Source organism: Phasianus colchicus, chromosome 20 (genome assembly GCF_987193195.1).
Source record: "Phasianus colchicus chromosome 20, bPhaCol1.hap1.1, whole genome shotgun sequence".
Taxonomy (NCBI): Eukaryota; Metazoa; Chordata; class Aves; order Galliformes; family Phasianidae; genus Phasianus; species Phasianus colchicus.
In genome coordinates this window covers 1,194,487-1,210,922 of record NC_143455.1, presented here as the reverse complement: position 1 = coordinate 1,210,922, position 16,436 = coordinate 1,194,487, and the positions used below count along the sequence as shown (strand labels likewise).

Genomic DNA, 16,436 nt, shown 5'->3' with positions numbered 1-16,436 from the left:
GATGATTCAAAAATGACTAAAGCAGTCAGAAGTAAATTTTCCTCCAAAGACTTGCAGAAGACTCTCTTCATGCTGAATGCGTGAAAGATAACACCAGATGAAATTCAATGTCAATAAATGCAAATAATTCCGCACTTGGGAAGTTTGGAGGTTTTACCCTCCATTCAGATCTGAAAGTAAAGAATTTATTTTCTATCTCTCACGCTCCCCAGGGCCAGGTAACATCCAAATCTCTTGAGCTTTCTGGGATTTGACTGAACAGTTTACTTTACTAGCTGAAACATTAATGAACATAGTGTTCATCCTTTTTCCCTGTTAGTCATTGCCCAACTTTTATACTTGCTTTTCTTGAGCATTCTAGATTATCACTCATTACAATACTTTGCTTTCTGCCTTCAAACAATTCTGAGTTTTCACCACACCAACAAAAGGGACCATGTGAAAAGTTTCCTGAAAGTCAAAAACTGAATTGACTGGTTCTGTCGTCTCTCTACCCAATTTTATGAGTCCATGCTAGAAAACAGAAGTACTTCATCTTAATCACTGGGTGAATCCAGCCTATAAAGGATGGAGAATCATGAGGGACCTGCAGGCACCAGAGGGAGTGTGGATACCTGAGTGGGGCTTTCAATGGCAGGGAGAGTAAATCCTACAGGAATTTGCAGTGTGGAAAACTGCAAGAAATTGTAGCTTGAGGCTATGAGTGTTCATAAGCCCTGTCTTGTCCTTGGGGACATGGTGTGGTTCAGTTAAATGGTGTCACTTGCTTTAGGATAAAGTGCTACTCATCAGGAAATCTCCATTAGACAGGACATTTCAAGTAGTGAACTAAGCATTAGGCAAGATTAGTAAGGAATAAACTCCTGGCCAGATTGCTGGATACTACAGTAGGTTTCCTGACTCAGATCTGCGCTTGGACATGAATTTGTTTCTATGAGGTACCAAGGGTCTTTGGCAACATAAGCCTAGGGGTCTTCAAACCTTGAAATTTGTGTCACCAAACCAAAATGTGTAACTGGACTAACAGAAACTGTAGAACAGTAACCATGGAAGGAAGGGAGAAAGGGAAGGAGAAAAAAACATGAAAGAAAGAAAAAGATAAACACCAGCCACATCTGAAGAAGTTTTCAGGTGGGAGTTTATGCTCTAGAAGCTTCCTGCCCAGGTGAGTCCTGAGTGTCCTCACTTTTAAAACTTCTGTTACAAGGGAAAATGTGCTGTCAGTTCTCTCTCTTACATTTACCTGAAGTGAACCAGATGTGGGCTTGGGAAGGGATCTGCACCACTTTACTCATCATGTCTACTGAAAGGTTTTGTTCTGTGAGAGAATGTTTGGTAGGTGGAGATGCTTCCTGCACTGTAGCTATGTCCTGCTGGTGGCCGAGCCCAGCCTCCTCAGGGTCACGCTGCTCATCTGTAGCATGGGAAACCTGGATCATGATTCAAACCCTGCCTCTTTTCTTTGGCATTATTTGAGTGATTATGTATATTGAGTGCCCACAAGTAGGAGAACAAGAGGACTTGTCCTATGCAGTTGCAGCATGTGCTGCCTGAGCCACAGAGTATGCAAACATCTCAAGAAGGCAATACTGTGGGCACAGCCATGTGCTGACAAAAGTGGGCACAGAGCAGCGCAGCTCTGGCCATGCCTGTACTGCAGGAGGGAAATGCAGCTGAAATGCTTTCAGCTTCTCCACGCAGCCTGTGGGTCCCTGGGGATTTTGTGCAGCTGAGGGTACACAGCCCACCTGCAGGAGCCGGATGAGAGACAGCAGAGTACAGTGGCACCTCTGTTGCTCTGTGGCCGCATTCTCCTTCTTCTCTCTGCTGGAGAGGGCACTGCCACTCATGAAGCCATGCCCAGCTGCCCCCTGCCCTGCTGCCAGCCAGCTCAGGGGGAACCCACAGCCCAGACAACACATAGAGGTCCGGGGCCCGTCCCGCACCACACTGCAAAGAGTTAAGCCTTCGCTCTGTTGATATTTCCAAGCAGCTCCGAAAGTCCCTGAGACAGGGAGAGCCCTGATTGGCTGCGTACCGGCCGGTAGTAATTAGTATCAGATATCAAACTTCTGTCTTTGCTAAGACCCTTTCCGATAGTCACTGCTCCCCGCTAGACGATGACATCAGCCAGGACACCCAGCTGCTGGTAGTAAACTCCGCACGGGAGGAGGCTCCCGCTAGCGAAAAGTTAATTAGTTCAACACAGCACAGGGGGAGCAGTTGGTTTCTGTGGAGGGTCAGTGCTGGATGGGACCAAATCTTTCAAAGCCACTTGCTGCTTCTTACCAGCCAGCTGTAAAAGCACCCAGAGGGTCCGGGAGAGCTGGATGAATCCTGAGCACTAGCCGTGGCCAGCTTTTCTCTTTGGAGGAAGTTAATGGTTTAAGTGAGGGGCGTCTGGATCCGGTCCCCGAGACACCATGACACTCCTGGGGTCTGAGCACTCCTTGCTGATTCGGAGCAAGTTCAGATCAGGTAGGGGAAACCTCCAGATTTCTCTTAAAACTTCTCTCTCTGGCAAGCCGCAGACACAGACTGTTTTGCATTAAATGTTTGGAAGCAGCATGCGAGCAAAATATTCAGGGGGTCATAGAGCTGTCACAGCTTTGCTCTTACAGAGGCTATTCTGCAAGTGGAGAAATTCATCTTCCCTTCTCTCTGCTTCTTTCTTCTTCTTCTTTTTTTTTTTTTTTTTTCCTTCTTCTGGTTTTTCATTGTCTTCGATTTATGCCTGTGGTTAATTTTGGCAAAATTGCACTGCCTGGGTCCCCTGCCCTGACCCTATGCTGAAGGATTTGGGCAGGAAGCCAGAAGGGCATCTGTGAAAAGCAGCATACCGAGCGCTGTCTGTCTGTCCCAGGTGCTCCGGGGGCTGTGGCGGTAGCGGCGGTGGGGACGGGCCCGGCGCTCACTCTGACATGCAGGCAGCTGACTTTGTTCCATTAAAGTTGTGACTAATTGGAGAAAAATGAATTTGAAGAAATGCGTCATTTTTAGAAGTAAAAATAACAAATGGAACATGAAAAGTATTTAAAGTGACATCATCAGAGAAATAAAACCAGAGCCACACAATTGATCGCCACTCTCGGAGGGTTTGCGAGTAAAACATGTCTCAGTCGCATAGGGCAGGGGGAGCTCCGCTAAGGGGCTGCTCAGAGGACGCTCAGCACGAGTGAAGGTGAGTGAAGGTGAACTATGGGACGGTCCCTTCTAAATCAGACCCTCTGCTGGATATTCATGCCTTTATTCGCTGGCTATATTTATAGTAAGTATGCTATGCTTCCGAGCGGGTATCTCGTAATGTTTGTTAACGAATATAACATACTGTAATATTGACGGAGCTTGCTTCAGTCACAGGGGTGAAGTCCTCCCTGTGAAGTTATCAGTGGGGATGTTGGGACAAACCAGCTGCATGTGCCCCACGCAATGCTGTGGGACAGGACGGGGCAGTCACGTTGGCAGATGGTCTGGCATGTCAGCCGTGCCGTGTGCGTCTGTGTGTGTGTGTGTGTCTCCTTGTGCATTGCAGATAATGAGATTGGAGATTTATGACACTGATGGTAGACATGAGTGGTGTTATCAGGATCTCTTAGATAGCTGGGTGGTCAACTTAAACTTTGTTTTCTCAACAAATGCAAAGTTGGCAGTTGGTTGAAAATCTAAGAGTGTGTGTGCAAACACGAGTGTCCTAGTTTGGCTGAATTATACAAAACTTGGGTCCAGGGCTTTGGTGTGGTTTCCATATCTCTCTGATCTTACATTTCATTAGATTAAGTCATTCCTCAGATTTTGTTGGTATATTATGGTGCGTTGCTGTTCATTTGAAAAAAAAATCTGTCTGTAACAATTCCTCCAGCAACTACAAAGCAACACTGCCACCTTTCTGAAGCAAGCAGGATGGGCTGCACTGTGTGTCCCTGCATTCTTTGCAAATGAAGCAGTATTGTTTTTGAGGCTCATTTCTGCTTTATTTGTAAGCTGGCTTTATTATGGAACCAACAGCGGGATCTCTAAACATATTTTTCAAATGATTCTTCAGTAAAAGTAAACTTTGTGGGTCACTGTGCCCATAAATTCTCGTGCTTTTCAGCATTTCTGGGGCAGTCAATTTGTGGGGCATTCTTTGGTGCATGACTGATTCCCACAGCTGCCACTCCTCACTATTGCCTGGTGAAAGACAGGATTCCCATTCGACGAGATTTCTCTGCCTATTTGTTACGGTCGAGTCAGGCTTGCCAAGATCCCAGTGCACAACTGCCCTTTGCTGTTTCCACTGCCGCGGCCATAGGAGTACCAATAGATCAGTAATGCTGCTGCCTTCTTTGGATTTTAGTAACATGGAGGCCAGTGAAGAAAAAGCTAGCATAACGTGGTTGAAGCAGTGAAATCTCTTTTACATGAAAAGTCTCCCAGAGACATTTTCCTCTGCTGACCCTGCTCTATGTGCAGCCTTGGTAGCTGCATACCCCAGCAGTGACAGCAGGAAGTGCGGAACCAGCCAGGGGGATGCAGAGCTTCGTGATGCATCCTTGCTTTGGCAGTGGTCTTGCACAGGCAGGTGTGAGGCTCTGCTAGCCCCCCGGGTATTGGCAGGATTAGTTGTGCTCTGTGACTCATGATAAGTCAGAAACTCTCTTGAAGGATCCCAGGCTAATGTCATTAAGGGCTGGGGTAAATCTTAATAACTGCATTTTTGTTGTTTCTCATGTTGTTTCACATACACTGAATAGCAGAAAGAGTCATTTGTGTGCTAAAGAGTGCAAGAAATACATGACATACTTGCTGTTTCTTCATCCCAGAATCTCCTTGATGATATCTGTGACACACAGCAGGCAGATGGTTGGGCATGGAGGTGCAGTGAGAAGATGGTGGCATGTGGGTGTCCTTTCTGGAGTGCTTTGTGGGTGTCTTGCTTCCACCTGGCAGCAAGAGCAGCACAGAAGAGTTTGCCCAGGGAAGGCCGGGCTGCTGGAGTTGGTGGCTTTTCCACACAGTGCCCTGTAATCCTCCTTCAGTCCCACAGTGTTTCCTCTTGCTCTTGTCTTCCCACTCGTCTGTAGAGAAGGACCAGCATGGCTGTGCTATGCAGAGAGATGCAGCTCCCGCAGTGCAGAGCACCAGGAGCTGCTCCAGAACAGTCAGATCCAACCACCAGCATGTGGCAGGCACTCAGGTTTCCTCTCCCCTTCCTCCAGGATTTGTGTGCATGTTTATTTTGTCTATTTTTGCCAAAGATAAATATACTGATCTGAGGTCATCCTGACAAACTTTGCTGGAATTATGGTTCTTCAAGCCTGCCATGCTATCGCATGTGCTCCAGTTGTCAATGAGATTGCATTAAATCAACCAGAACATTGAAGGGCTGTTCCAGAAACGTATTTAACTCTTCCCAGAGACAATTATTTATGTGATCTTCTGCTTTGAATACAAACCAATTGTGCTCCAGCCGCAGAGAAGTGTTGTCATAGGACAGAGCAAACAAAGCTGGCAAGTGCAGAATTAACCTTACCTCTGACCTTTCCTGTTCAGTGATAAGGAAAGAGAATTTAGATGGCCAACATCTGTATAACAACAGTGGCAGTCCAGATAATTGGTGAAAAGTGGAAGTTTAACACTATAAACACATCTCCATGTGGTGTGACAAGCAGTAATATCCATGCCTGGTTGTGGACACACAGATGTGAATGTTCAATGAATACTTGCTTGCCTGTATAGAGGAAAGAATTAGAGCTTACACATCAGGCTTGAGGTAAATTGGTCAAGATGGGAGATGAAATTATTCTATCTGCCAGTAACGGAGAGAGGGATTTGGACTGAAATCTGCAGGCTGTTAAAGGCAGAAGACAGAAGGTCTTGGTAGGGTGGTAGACTGTACGTGGGGGTGGAATCTTCATTTTTCAAAGAAAATGTGTGTGCATATGTTTCCTTTCCAATCGGGCATTCATTCAGGTCACAGCCAGTGCCTATGTTCAGACCATGTTATCAGTTACCTATCTGTAACTGATAACAATTTTGTGATTTCATAGTTTGTACAACACTGACTTGATATAGACCAGTTTTGGCTTTATGTTATCATTCCAGCATCTTGTACCTTGGTGTTTTAGCTATCAAACACCTGTTTCTCTGTCAGTTAGGCATGTGTTACAGCAGAGATTGAGCCTCACTGTGCTTGAGGAGGAGGATGTACAGACTGCTCAAAGGGAGGCTGAAGGGCTTGTTCCAAGGAAGACTGGTGACAGCATGTTCTCAGGAGCAGGCAGGGGTTGAGTTGCGTGTTGTGGTGAACACAGCCCTCACAGCTGGTTGTTCTTTAGTGGTCACCTGTGCCTTTCTGGTGACACCTGATAGTAGTGGGTCTGTGCTCCTTGTCACCCAGGTGTAGTCTTTAGACTGTTCCAAGGATTTTCCAGGGCCTGGATATGGGTTTTGAGATGCTGATCTCACTGATATAGCTGAGATTTCATTGTGGTGATGTTTGGCCTCCCAGGTAGTACAGAAACTTGAGGAAACACATCCACTCCCAAAGCACTGAGCATCACATGTAGGGGCAAAGCTGGCTGCAAGGCAGCTCCTGGCTGGGAGTGACAGCTGCAGCCCTGCCTCTTCACCAGGGCTGTGTCTGCCAACTTCTCTGCATACAGGATTGTGTCAGAGGCCTGGAGATGTGATGGTACAGAAAAAAGAAAAAAAAAACATTCACTGAATCCTGGCTACCAGCAGAGCAGGGAGTCCAAGATCCACGGAGAAACTCAGGGCAGCAGGCCCTAAGCTGCTCTGATGGATCACTGCTTTACTCTGCTTTTGGTGTCAGCCCAGACTCTGGCTGATTACCCAGCTAAGAGTGCTGGTGACTCCACATTCATCTGTGTACAGCCAGCATGGCAGGGCCTGGTGTTTCATGTTTGCACAGCTGTTGTTTGACATGCAGTTAAGCTGCTGCTGCTGCTGCTGCTGCTGAAAACAGAAGTCTCTCCTCCCTGTCAGCCCATTCCCAACCCACTGCCACCTCCCTGGTGTCCCAGCAGAGCAGTCCTCATCCTGCACCCCACTCAGCTGCACTCACACTCCTAAAATCCCAGCTATGGGGCCAAGGAGGGCAGGAATGAGCTGCTGGGTTGGTCAGCAGAGGTGACATTGTCTTTGCTTTTGCTTTTATTGGTATCTGCCAGCTTCAGTTGCTGGTCAAACTACTGGTTCACATCTCAGTCACGCAGACGAGCTGAACTGACCCAGCAGCCCCAGGTGATGCAGGAAAGGCAGGCAACTGCCTAGCTGTCCCCTTTGCTAGCAGCACTGACCTGTGTCAAAGGAGGATGAGAGCACAGCAATTGCACTGGTTGTGAATGCAGCTTCCAAACAAAGCTAAGGTGCTGGTGCAGCCCAGTCAGGAAGGCAGCTTATGGAAATCTCACTTGTAGCCATGTACAGGAGCTGGGAGGGTCTATCAGAGATGGGGCCAGGTGCTCAGACAGACATCAAGATGAAGTTGCAGCCCTGCAGCCCCACCTGAGCAGCTGTGAGTCTGACCTGAGCCCCAAGCAAACCTTGTGCAGACTCAGGATTTCCAGGGAGCCAGCTCTGACAGCCACAAAGGTGTTCATGGGAAGGGACCTCTGGACTCCTTGCCTACTGCTGGCTGTGGTTTAACAATAGCCAGCCATGTCTTCCTCTGTGTGAGCCCTAAGCCCATTACAGAGGCTTCCGTGTGCCTCCTGCTAGGGTGCTCTGCATGCTTTGGCATGAGGGATGTTCTGATGAAGGTGATGAGGTTCCTGGTTCATTCCATCCTGACTGGCTGCTGAGCTAACATACATTAAGCTTCACAGCTACGCAATCCGATGAATCCCATGCCAAGGCATGCAGGAGTCACTGAGCTATGGGCAGGAAGGCCCCAGCAGCTGCAGGCTCAGGCCACAGAGGTGGGCAGCCACTGCAGACTGAAGCCAGGTCTGCCTGCTCCTGGGAAGGGTGACTTGAACAGGGCTTTTCCAATGCATCTGTAGTTCAGGCAAGGTCCAAGCTGCTCTTTTTACTTCCTGAAGCTCTGAGGTCACCTCCTTGGGAGGAGGATGACTATTGCTAGCGAGTCACAGGCAGTGATCAAAGTGGGGTCAGCAGAGCCAGCCATGACTGATGCCCAGAGGGCTTCTCAGCACCAGTGACATAAGCCCTCCACAGAGAATGCATCTAGAAGCTGTGTCACTAAGTGGGACTTTGATCTAGGACAGAAGAGAAGGATGTTTCTAACACAAAAGGATTGTGAATAAAAGAACTGGTTTAGTTCTGACCCGCCTTGCATTGTATAGGAAGGGATTTCTCATCATGGGTGCCATAGGAGCAAGCAGGATTGCTGAAAGCAATCTTGAAAAATATGAATATTCAGAGTAAAAAATCATTCCCTTATCTGGAAGGTGACAGCAACCTCAAAGTGAGTCACAGGCTGCACTCAGAGCTCATGCCTCCAGACATAGCAAAGGAAGAGCACTGGAATGTGGCTGGGGTCAAACACAGCTTCAGTGAATTTCACATCCTCTAGATGAAGCAGCTAAGGGGAGATTGGTGGGATGGTTCCAGAGGCTCTTCCAGTCTGGCTTTTAAGCATTGTTAATTGGAAGAGAAATATGCAAGGCTAAAACCACAAGCTACAGTTCTCAATTGGAGGTTGCTGGACGTAGTGGCTGCTTTTCCTCTTCCCACAGAGGTGTTCAGTGTTACTACCTTGACTGATACTGTCTATGACTATGCTTCTTCAGATGATTTGCAACAGGATTCAGAGATGACATCTTAAGATGTCATCACCATAGAGTCAAGGTGTGAATCCTACTGAGATCCATATCTGAATTAACATTCAGTGGATGAAATGATTGCTTCACTCATTGAACTTGGGCTGGAAATGGTTGGCATTTGCACATGCTCATCTTCACATTATCTGTTAGCTTGCCCTGAATAGACAAAGCTGAATGAATTTGTCCTTCTTTACCTGTGATTTAAGAATGGGCCAGCAACTCTATAAGTTCAGTGCTGAGGATGGCTGCATCAAGGCACCAGCACTGGCTGGGTGTGTATCATGGGGCAATGGGAGGGTTCAGACTTCGCCAGCAGCAAGATTTGCCAGCATCTTCTAACCACCAGCTTCACCCCGGCATATGGAGAACTGCATATGTGCAGCCTTTACCAGGTATTAAAGGCTACACTTCTCTCTCACAGCAAGAGTCCATCTTTGGAGTCCTAAAAAGTGCTGGAATTTGCAGGCATTCATCTCTTGTGAGGCCTTCACTAGACACTTGCTGTGATTGTGAGACATGGTTTATATAAGGGACATAGAAAAGTGACATGCAATGGCATTTCAGGGAGCCTTGTGCTTTGGGGACTGCTCTGGAGGGGATTGCTATTCAGCTCCATCCCACGGCCCAGGGAAGCCATGTTGTAAACATGAGCTGTTGGCAGAGCTCTGCAGGTTCCTCATGAGGACAAAAATACCCTGTTCTTTCCTCTCTTCCCCCTTCCAATACCAACTCTCTCAGGGCAGCTAAGGCTTCTCTCTGGTGCTATGCCAGTAGGTAGGAGATAAGCATGCAGTTATATTGTGATTGTTGGTGCCCTTGTGCAAGCTGTACTGAGTTTCCGTCGGGAAAACATGGGAGTTTCATGTTTTACCTTGTAGGGGAGGAGATGGATGCACGTGTCGATCTTGGCAACAGATTTACAAAAACAGAGGTGTAGACTGCTATTATCTTTAACTACCAGCGGGGTTCCCTAAGCAATGGATGATCTAACTTTTGCAGGCCTGGGCCACAAAGAGGTCCATAGCCTTGCACAAAGCAGGCTGCACTGTGCTAAGCAGTATTTGCATGCAGTAAATGCTGAGCAATACTTCAGGGAATCTCTTCTTCATTAGATGCCTCCTCAATGCTCTACAGCTGAGGTCATGCCTCTAAGCCACTTAGTGACCTCAATCAGTGGTTCATTTCCATCTATCAAAAAAGATGCTTGGAACAGTAGTAGGTTCACGTAGAGATGACACTGATCTCTCCTCACCACATTTTCTACTCCCTCTCAGCCTAGTAAGCATATCTGCATGCAGAGTGGGGCCCTGCACTGCTGTCATGCCTCTGGGAGGGTGATGAAGCTGGAAAGCTTTACTCATCGTCAGTGCTGGGACAGCAGAGAGTCTCCTGGTTGTAAAAGTATCAGGAGAGGTCCTTAGGATGTACATGAAGAGCAGTGACACTTGGATCAAAGGTTCTGGTAGCAAGGATTCAGCCTAAGGGTAGTTAACCCAAGAGTCCTGTAGAAGAGGCTTATTATAATGCTGAAGAACATGCACTATCTGTAGACTTAAAAACCTCCTGGAAGTCATAATCTGCTGGCTTAAGGCTCCCATCGTGTTCCTATGGGTGGCAGCTGTGGTGCAGTATTAGTTACAGGTGTTCTTCTCCCTATTCTCAGCTCCATCCTTTCTGCATTTAGCAGGCAATTAAAATTTATCTTACACTCATGGTGTGTTGCCATGGTCACAAACAGCAGAGATGGCATCTACCACTTCTAAGAAGCTTATGAATTTCTGCATTAGGCAGAAGTTTAACAGTTTTGAGTAGTTATGGGAGCTGATCTGGCTTCCACACCAAATCTCACACACTCAGTCACAGATACTCACACCATAATACAGAGGAGGTAGTGATGGACTTTCAAACCCCATCTTCCTCCCTGCCAGCACCCTCTGCCCACACACAGACTCTCTTTGAGCTTAAGTCATCAGGCAGAGATCAGTGTTGAGGGCACTGCTTGCACCAGATCCAGTCCTATCCCTACCATCTCTGTGTAAAGTCAGGGCTGAGTTGCTGCAGACTGTGCAGCCCCTCCCTGACACTGCTTCTTGGCTGCACCAAGTCTGGCCCGACAGCAGCAGGGATCAGTGCCAGGTCTCAGTGCCACACAGACCGCTGGCACATCATCCTTGACAGACATATTGGTACCTTAGGAAAATCCCGTGTCTCTTCCTGACACTCTGTCTCTCACAGTTTTGCAGCTACGGCTTCAGCAGAGAAGGACCCGTGAGCAGCTGGCAGACCAAGGCATCATGCCACGTGAGTACCATTTTCTGCCTTTTTCACCCACTCATGGATCAGGGGGTCAGTGTTCCTCCTGGGTACTGTTGGGATGCTGTGTGGCACCAGCTGCCTGCTCAGATCCCTTGTGCTCTGAGCAGATTGCTGCTGAGCTGGGCTTTGCTTCCAGCCCTGTAGCAATACTGTGCTCTGTGGTGCTGTACAGTGGTGCACAGCGTTTGCTATGCAAGATACAGTGCTGCTATTCAAACTGAATTTAGGATTGCTGCTTAGCTTACACCATCCAAAAACTGAGCTGCATGGTGCCCTGTCCCAGAGGTCACTGTGTCAAAGCAAAGCATTTTGCAAGGGCAGAGCATCCCACATCCTCCTGCAGAAGTCAGGAGTTTCTGTGGAAGGGTCAGACCCACAGTACAGGGAAAGTTGGAGAGGGATGCTAGAGTTCAAAATGTATGTGAATGAAAATGATCCCCTTCTGCACAAGCAGAAACATGTAGCATCTGTTGAAACCATCATGAAACCTGTAGCACTACTGAAGAAAAGCTCAGGCTCTGTGTGCATGAATCTGTGATGATCTGGGGTCCAAGTGAAGGACAATCCTGGTAGCTTTCCATCTCATCATGGAGGTCTCTGCTAAGATCACAGCTTTCCAGAGGCTGTGCCACATTTGTCTGTTCTGGCTAACCTCAAAGACTGTGATGCAGCTTTTATTTAACCAGCAGAACAAGAGCTCACTAGGAGTATGGCTCTAGCACTGCCTGCTGCACCCTGCTCATCCCTCTGCTGCCCCTCTCTCATGCAGCTGCCTTCCTAAAAGCTGGTGTTGAAGGAGCTGGCAACAAATGCCTTCTCATTATACTGTTGCCAGCATCAAGCATTAAAAAAACTTGAGCAAGATGATAAAAATCACATCTGTCAAGGTTTTAGGAATTATAAATTAAAGCTCTTCTCATTTTTCCTGTTTATTTCTATAAGCATCCAGATTCTGTGCTGCCTGCCACCAGTAGGCAAGCATTTTAACTGTGGGACTCCAGGAATTGAGATTTGAGCAAAATATGGCATTTGTGATAAAATTTCAAGCACTGGCAATACAGTCAGTGTCCAGAAGTATGTCCAGTGTCTCCAAACCTGCTTATTTCATTCTGCACAAGTGGTCACACTCAGACAGTGTGCAGGCTACCCCACTGCACATGTATGCAGCTGCAGGGCCAGCATAGCGTTTTGCGTTCCTGATGCTGCGCTGCAGGGCTGAGCACAAGGCAGTTACTTACAGCTTCTTTACCATTCCAGCTTCTAGGCTGACATTTTACAGTCTGGTTTCTGTTCAAGGAGACCATTCTGGGAAGCATGAGCACAGCTCAGTCACTAAAAATATTAAAAGAGGCACTTTTGCCATTGTAAAAGCAGACATGCAGAATCTAACTGCTGAATTTAACCTCAGGAGTGTAAGATGCTGGTGTTGAAAAAGTGGGAATCCCAGCCAGCTTCCCTGTGGTCTGGGCACGTGCAGTCAGTCCTTACGAAAAAGTCTTTGATTAAACTTCCCATGTCCTGTCAGCTCTGAAGACCTGCAGATGAGATGGGCTGTAAGAGGTGCACCAGGGTGGGATATTGGTTCATATGCATTGCAGGTGGGCAAGAAATGAATACAGATGTGAGTCACTGTGGTTGAGAAGAGCTCATCTGGAAAGAGAACAGAGGGTCATTGCTGGTCTCTGTGTTGAGTCAGTTTTGGTACCAAGCTAGGAACATGTGCTTGATTCCATGTTGCAGGTCAGGTTTTATACAAAAAATGTCACATTTTCAGCTGATGCAGTCACAGAACTAAGAAACTTTGTTTTTTTAACTGACTCATTTTATATAGAAACCACAAAAAGAGGTGAAAGGTCAGACTAAGAGATTAGCATTGGATAAAAGCCTTGAGGGCTTGCTGAAACCCTTGCTGATGACCATCCACAGGACCTGCTAAGCTGTTCAGCCATGTGGATTACAAGCACAGTAAGAGTGAAACTTCGGAGGAACTGAGAAAGCTGACTCGTTTTTGGTACTGAAGAGAGCAGCTCAGGGTGAAGTAATGGTGGTACCTGAGCAAAATGCATTTAGATGGGTGTCCTTACCTAACCAAAGCCCATTCTGTGTCTGGTTTGATTGGGCAAGATTAATGCCATCAGTACCTTAGCTCTATTCCTTTGGATGATCGTCTAAGAAATGTGAAAATTTCAGATGATCCCATCACTGGAGAAGGCAGGAAACTGCCAAAAGGAGGCTGCTCAGGGCAAAAGGCAGTAGTGCTGTTCTTCTGGACCAGGCTTAAAAGTGGACTCTGATGGTCAGAAGTTTTCAGGTTGTACGCTGAACAACTGGCAGGCTGAATAATCAACTCTAACATAAAAAACTACAAATAATGACAAGCACTGACTGGTAAGCAAGGACAGCCTCTGGGTCCCTTCAGTCCTGTGAGTGTGGGGGGGGAAGCATCTGAAAGCAAGAGAAAATCTGCATTTACTGAGACAAGACCACACTCCTGATGCATGTATGTGTGCAGGTGAGAGCAGAACCTGTCCTGTTCTTCAGACTCACTGAGTGGGAAGTTCTTAGCTCATGCAGCACTGTATTATTGAACTCATGCCATTTTATTGTCTTAGTGCCCAGGCAAAATCTTTAAATTCAAGAGCATCCTTCTGCAGAAGAGAAGGCTGCAGGGACAAGTGAGGATGAAACCTTCCTGCATCCCAACACAGGGGTTGCCCCATACCCCAACCAGATCTGCCCAAAGGGAAGGGGTGACAGTTTGCAGCATCAAGGATTCCTCAAGGAAAAGTTCTCCCCAATGCGGTGGGATCAGAAATAGCTGTGCTTGAAGTAAGGACCCTTCTACTGTATGCAGCCACCACCTCATTCTCTGACTTGAGCCTTAGAGTCAATAGTCCTAAGATAATCAACACCAAGCACAGCAGCTCTGCCCTGTTGCCTCCAAACCTCAGCCATTTCAAGCTGCCAGGTCATTGCCTGACAAGGTGTCTGAATAACCAGTGTTAGCAATGTCTTCATTTGTTTTTTCAGACTAATACAAGCTGCAGCATCCACATAATTCCTCCAAAAATCTTGGTAAATGGTTAAATTCTGCAACATTTTCCTCATGAATAGCATGATGTTTGACTGGTCAGTGCCCATAGTAAGCTCCCAGTGTCAGGACTTCAAAGTGAATGGAGCTGTAAAAGTCATTTCTCTTGCTACCTTCATTTTCTTGTATGCACCATTTTATTTTGCTTCTGGTTAAACTAGCTGTCACCAATCCTCATGGCTGCTCACTGGAGCATGGCACAGTAATGCTGGCTTGTCTGTATATTGCTTTCCAAACTTGAGAAGCAGGAATGTGCCCTCTGTGTTTTCCTGTGATTCTCTGGAGGTTAGGAGTGTTGCCTACCAAAAGCCAATTCAGGCCCCCAGTCATTTTCCAGCTTTCCTCATTATTTTCATCGTCCTTTTCTAGACTGATGCAGGACATCATGTCCTGTGTGAAAATAGCTTCTGTCCTCGTTGTATCCCACTCACAAGATGGAAAGGGAATTAAGTGTTGCCAAACAGAGAGTTGTAGCAGGCTGTCTTTGTGGGTCAGGGCACCTTCCCCTTCCCCGTCCCAATGGGAACAGTTCATTTTGCTTGCTTACACAGATAGAAAAGAATTTCTGCAGGGACCGAAAAATATTAACCCCTTCACCACACAAATTTCTCTTCAGTTTCTACAGAATCAGGCTAAACAAGGAAGTGTGCAGGGTCCTCCTTGACTCAGCACAGACTGCTCTCACTCCAAGACCCAGGAATCATTTGCCTTCCTTTTGGGACCCTCTCTGGGTTAATCCTGAGTGCCAGTAGATGCTAAGATCTGTCTGGTCCTGGCCAGACAGCTGCTCAGGGAAGCACCATGTCACACCAGTGCTTCTGGGCAGAGGACAGGTCAGTGTCCATAGAGAAGGAGCCAACAGAAGATGGAGGCGTAGTCAGTGATGGAAGAGGGACAAAGGAAAACAGCTCCAGGGTCCTGGTTGCAGCACCCCTGCTGGAGGCTGTAACCCCATGGCCCTAAGTGGCCAGGCAGGCAGGTCTTTTCCTTTTTTTCTGCTGGCCTCAGTCACCTACAGGTGTTACTTTCAGGTGATGTCCCCTCAGCCTGTTGCTCTCCCTAGATCAGTTTGCCAGGGCTGTGGTGCCCCCCCGTCCCATTACCTACAGGAAAAGCTCCAGGAAGAGCAGCACTTGCTCTCCAGCACATCCCCTTAAGCAGCACATCCCAAAGCTGCACATCTCCCTGCCCATGTCCCTCCTGCATTCCCTGTGCTCCCCGTCCCCCTGCTCTCTTGCTGTGGCCTGGCGGAGAGCATGGGATTTCCCAGAGCTTTCCTGAGTTATTTTTAGTTAGTGCAATAAAGAGAGCAGCTAGTTTGTGTTGCTATTTTTATAGCACTCATTAAAATGCTGTTGCTGAATATCCTGGTGGCTGCTTGCTTCCACTCCTGTGCTGACTGCTCCTCTCTCTTTCCTGTTGCAGCACTGAAAAGCCCATCCGCATTCCATGAACAGCGAAAAAGTCTGGAGCGAGCCAAGGTAATTCCTACTGCCATCCCAATGAGTGAACACATGGGCTCGCTTTGCATGAGTTGTGGAGTTTGAAAGCACCTTTCACCACCCTGCCCTCATCTGGCTTCCTCTACCAAGGCCATGTGGCCACAGTTGAGGGTCAGGGCATCTCCCTTGCTTCAGACACGCTGGGGTCAAGCCAGGCTTCATGTGTTTAGGAGCACCCTTCTCCAGGCAGGAGGTTTAAAATTGCAGAAGGGACATCTGTCTCCTGAGCTTGGGGGTTTTAAAACAGTCCCTCGGTTTTACAAGAGCCTAAGAGGGTTCAGCCTTCCAGTAAACCTCCAACTACATAAATGTCCAACTACTTCAAGCCTCTGTTTTCCTTGCAGGGCCATATCCATGGCCCACTTCATGCTGTGCTGACTGCTCTCCACTCCCGCACAAGTCAGGGCATTGAGAACAGTCAGCATCAAATAGGACAGATGAAAGGCTAAGTATTTAGCAAGTGTGCAGGAGGAATGCAGATGTCACCTGGAGAAAGTCCCCAGGAGACTCATACTTGCCATCAGAGAGGAGCTGGGCCTTTAGTCAGCAGCACTGCTGGTCCACTGCAATATCCCAGGGGCTAAGTGAGCCAGTGTCCCACTCATGCGATTACCTATTTGCACTCAGGCTTCCCAAAATACTGCTGAAGGCAAGGACAAGATAAGCAGCCATTTCCAGAGCACATTGAAACTCTGTGATGTGATCACATTTTGGAAAATCACACCAGTCTTCCAAACA

General features: G+C 47.5%; 1 protein-coding gene across 11 annotated transcripts in view; it reads left to right on the top strand.

Moving 5' to 3' along the window:
• MYOCD (myocardin) overlaps window positions 1–16,436 on the top strand; it is a 227,039-nt gene that overhangs the window by 189,416 nt on the left and 21,187 nt on the right. For 3 of the 11 annotated variants that reach the window (XM_090121964.1, XM_090121963.1, XM_090121966.1), the window contains exons 3-4: window positions 11,025–11,090; window positions 15,622–15,677. In XM_090121964.1, the coding sequence (XP_089978090.1) occupies window positions 11,025–11,090; window positions 15,622–15,677 (122 nt within the window). Of the gene's footprint in view, window positions 1–1,948; window positions 2,479–2,593; window positions 3,269–11,024; window positions 11,091–15,621; window positions 15,678–16,436 lie in introns of those variants that run through there. The other 8 variants (XM_090121970.1, XM_031603761.2, XM_031603766.2 and 5 more) reach the window with 7 other exon arrangements.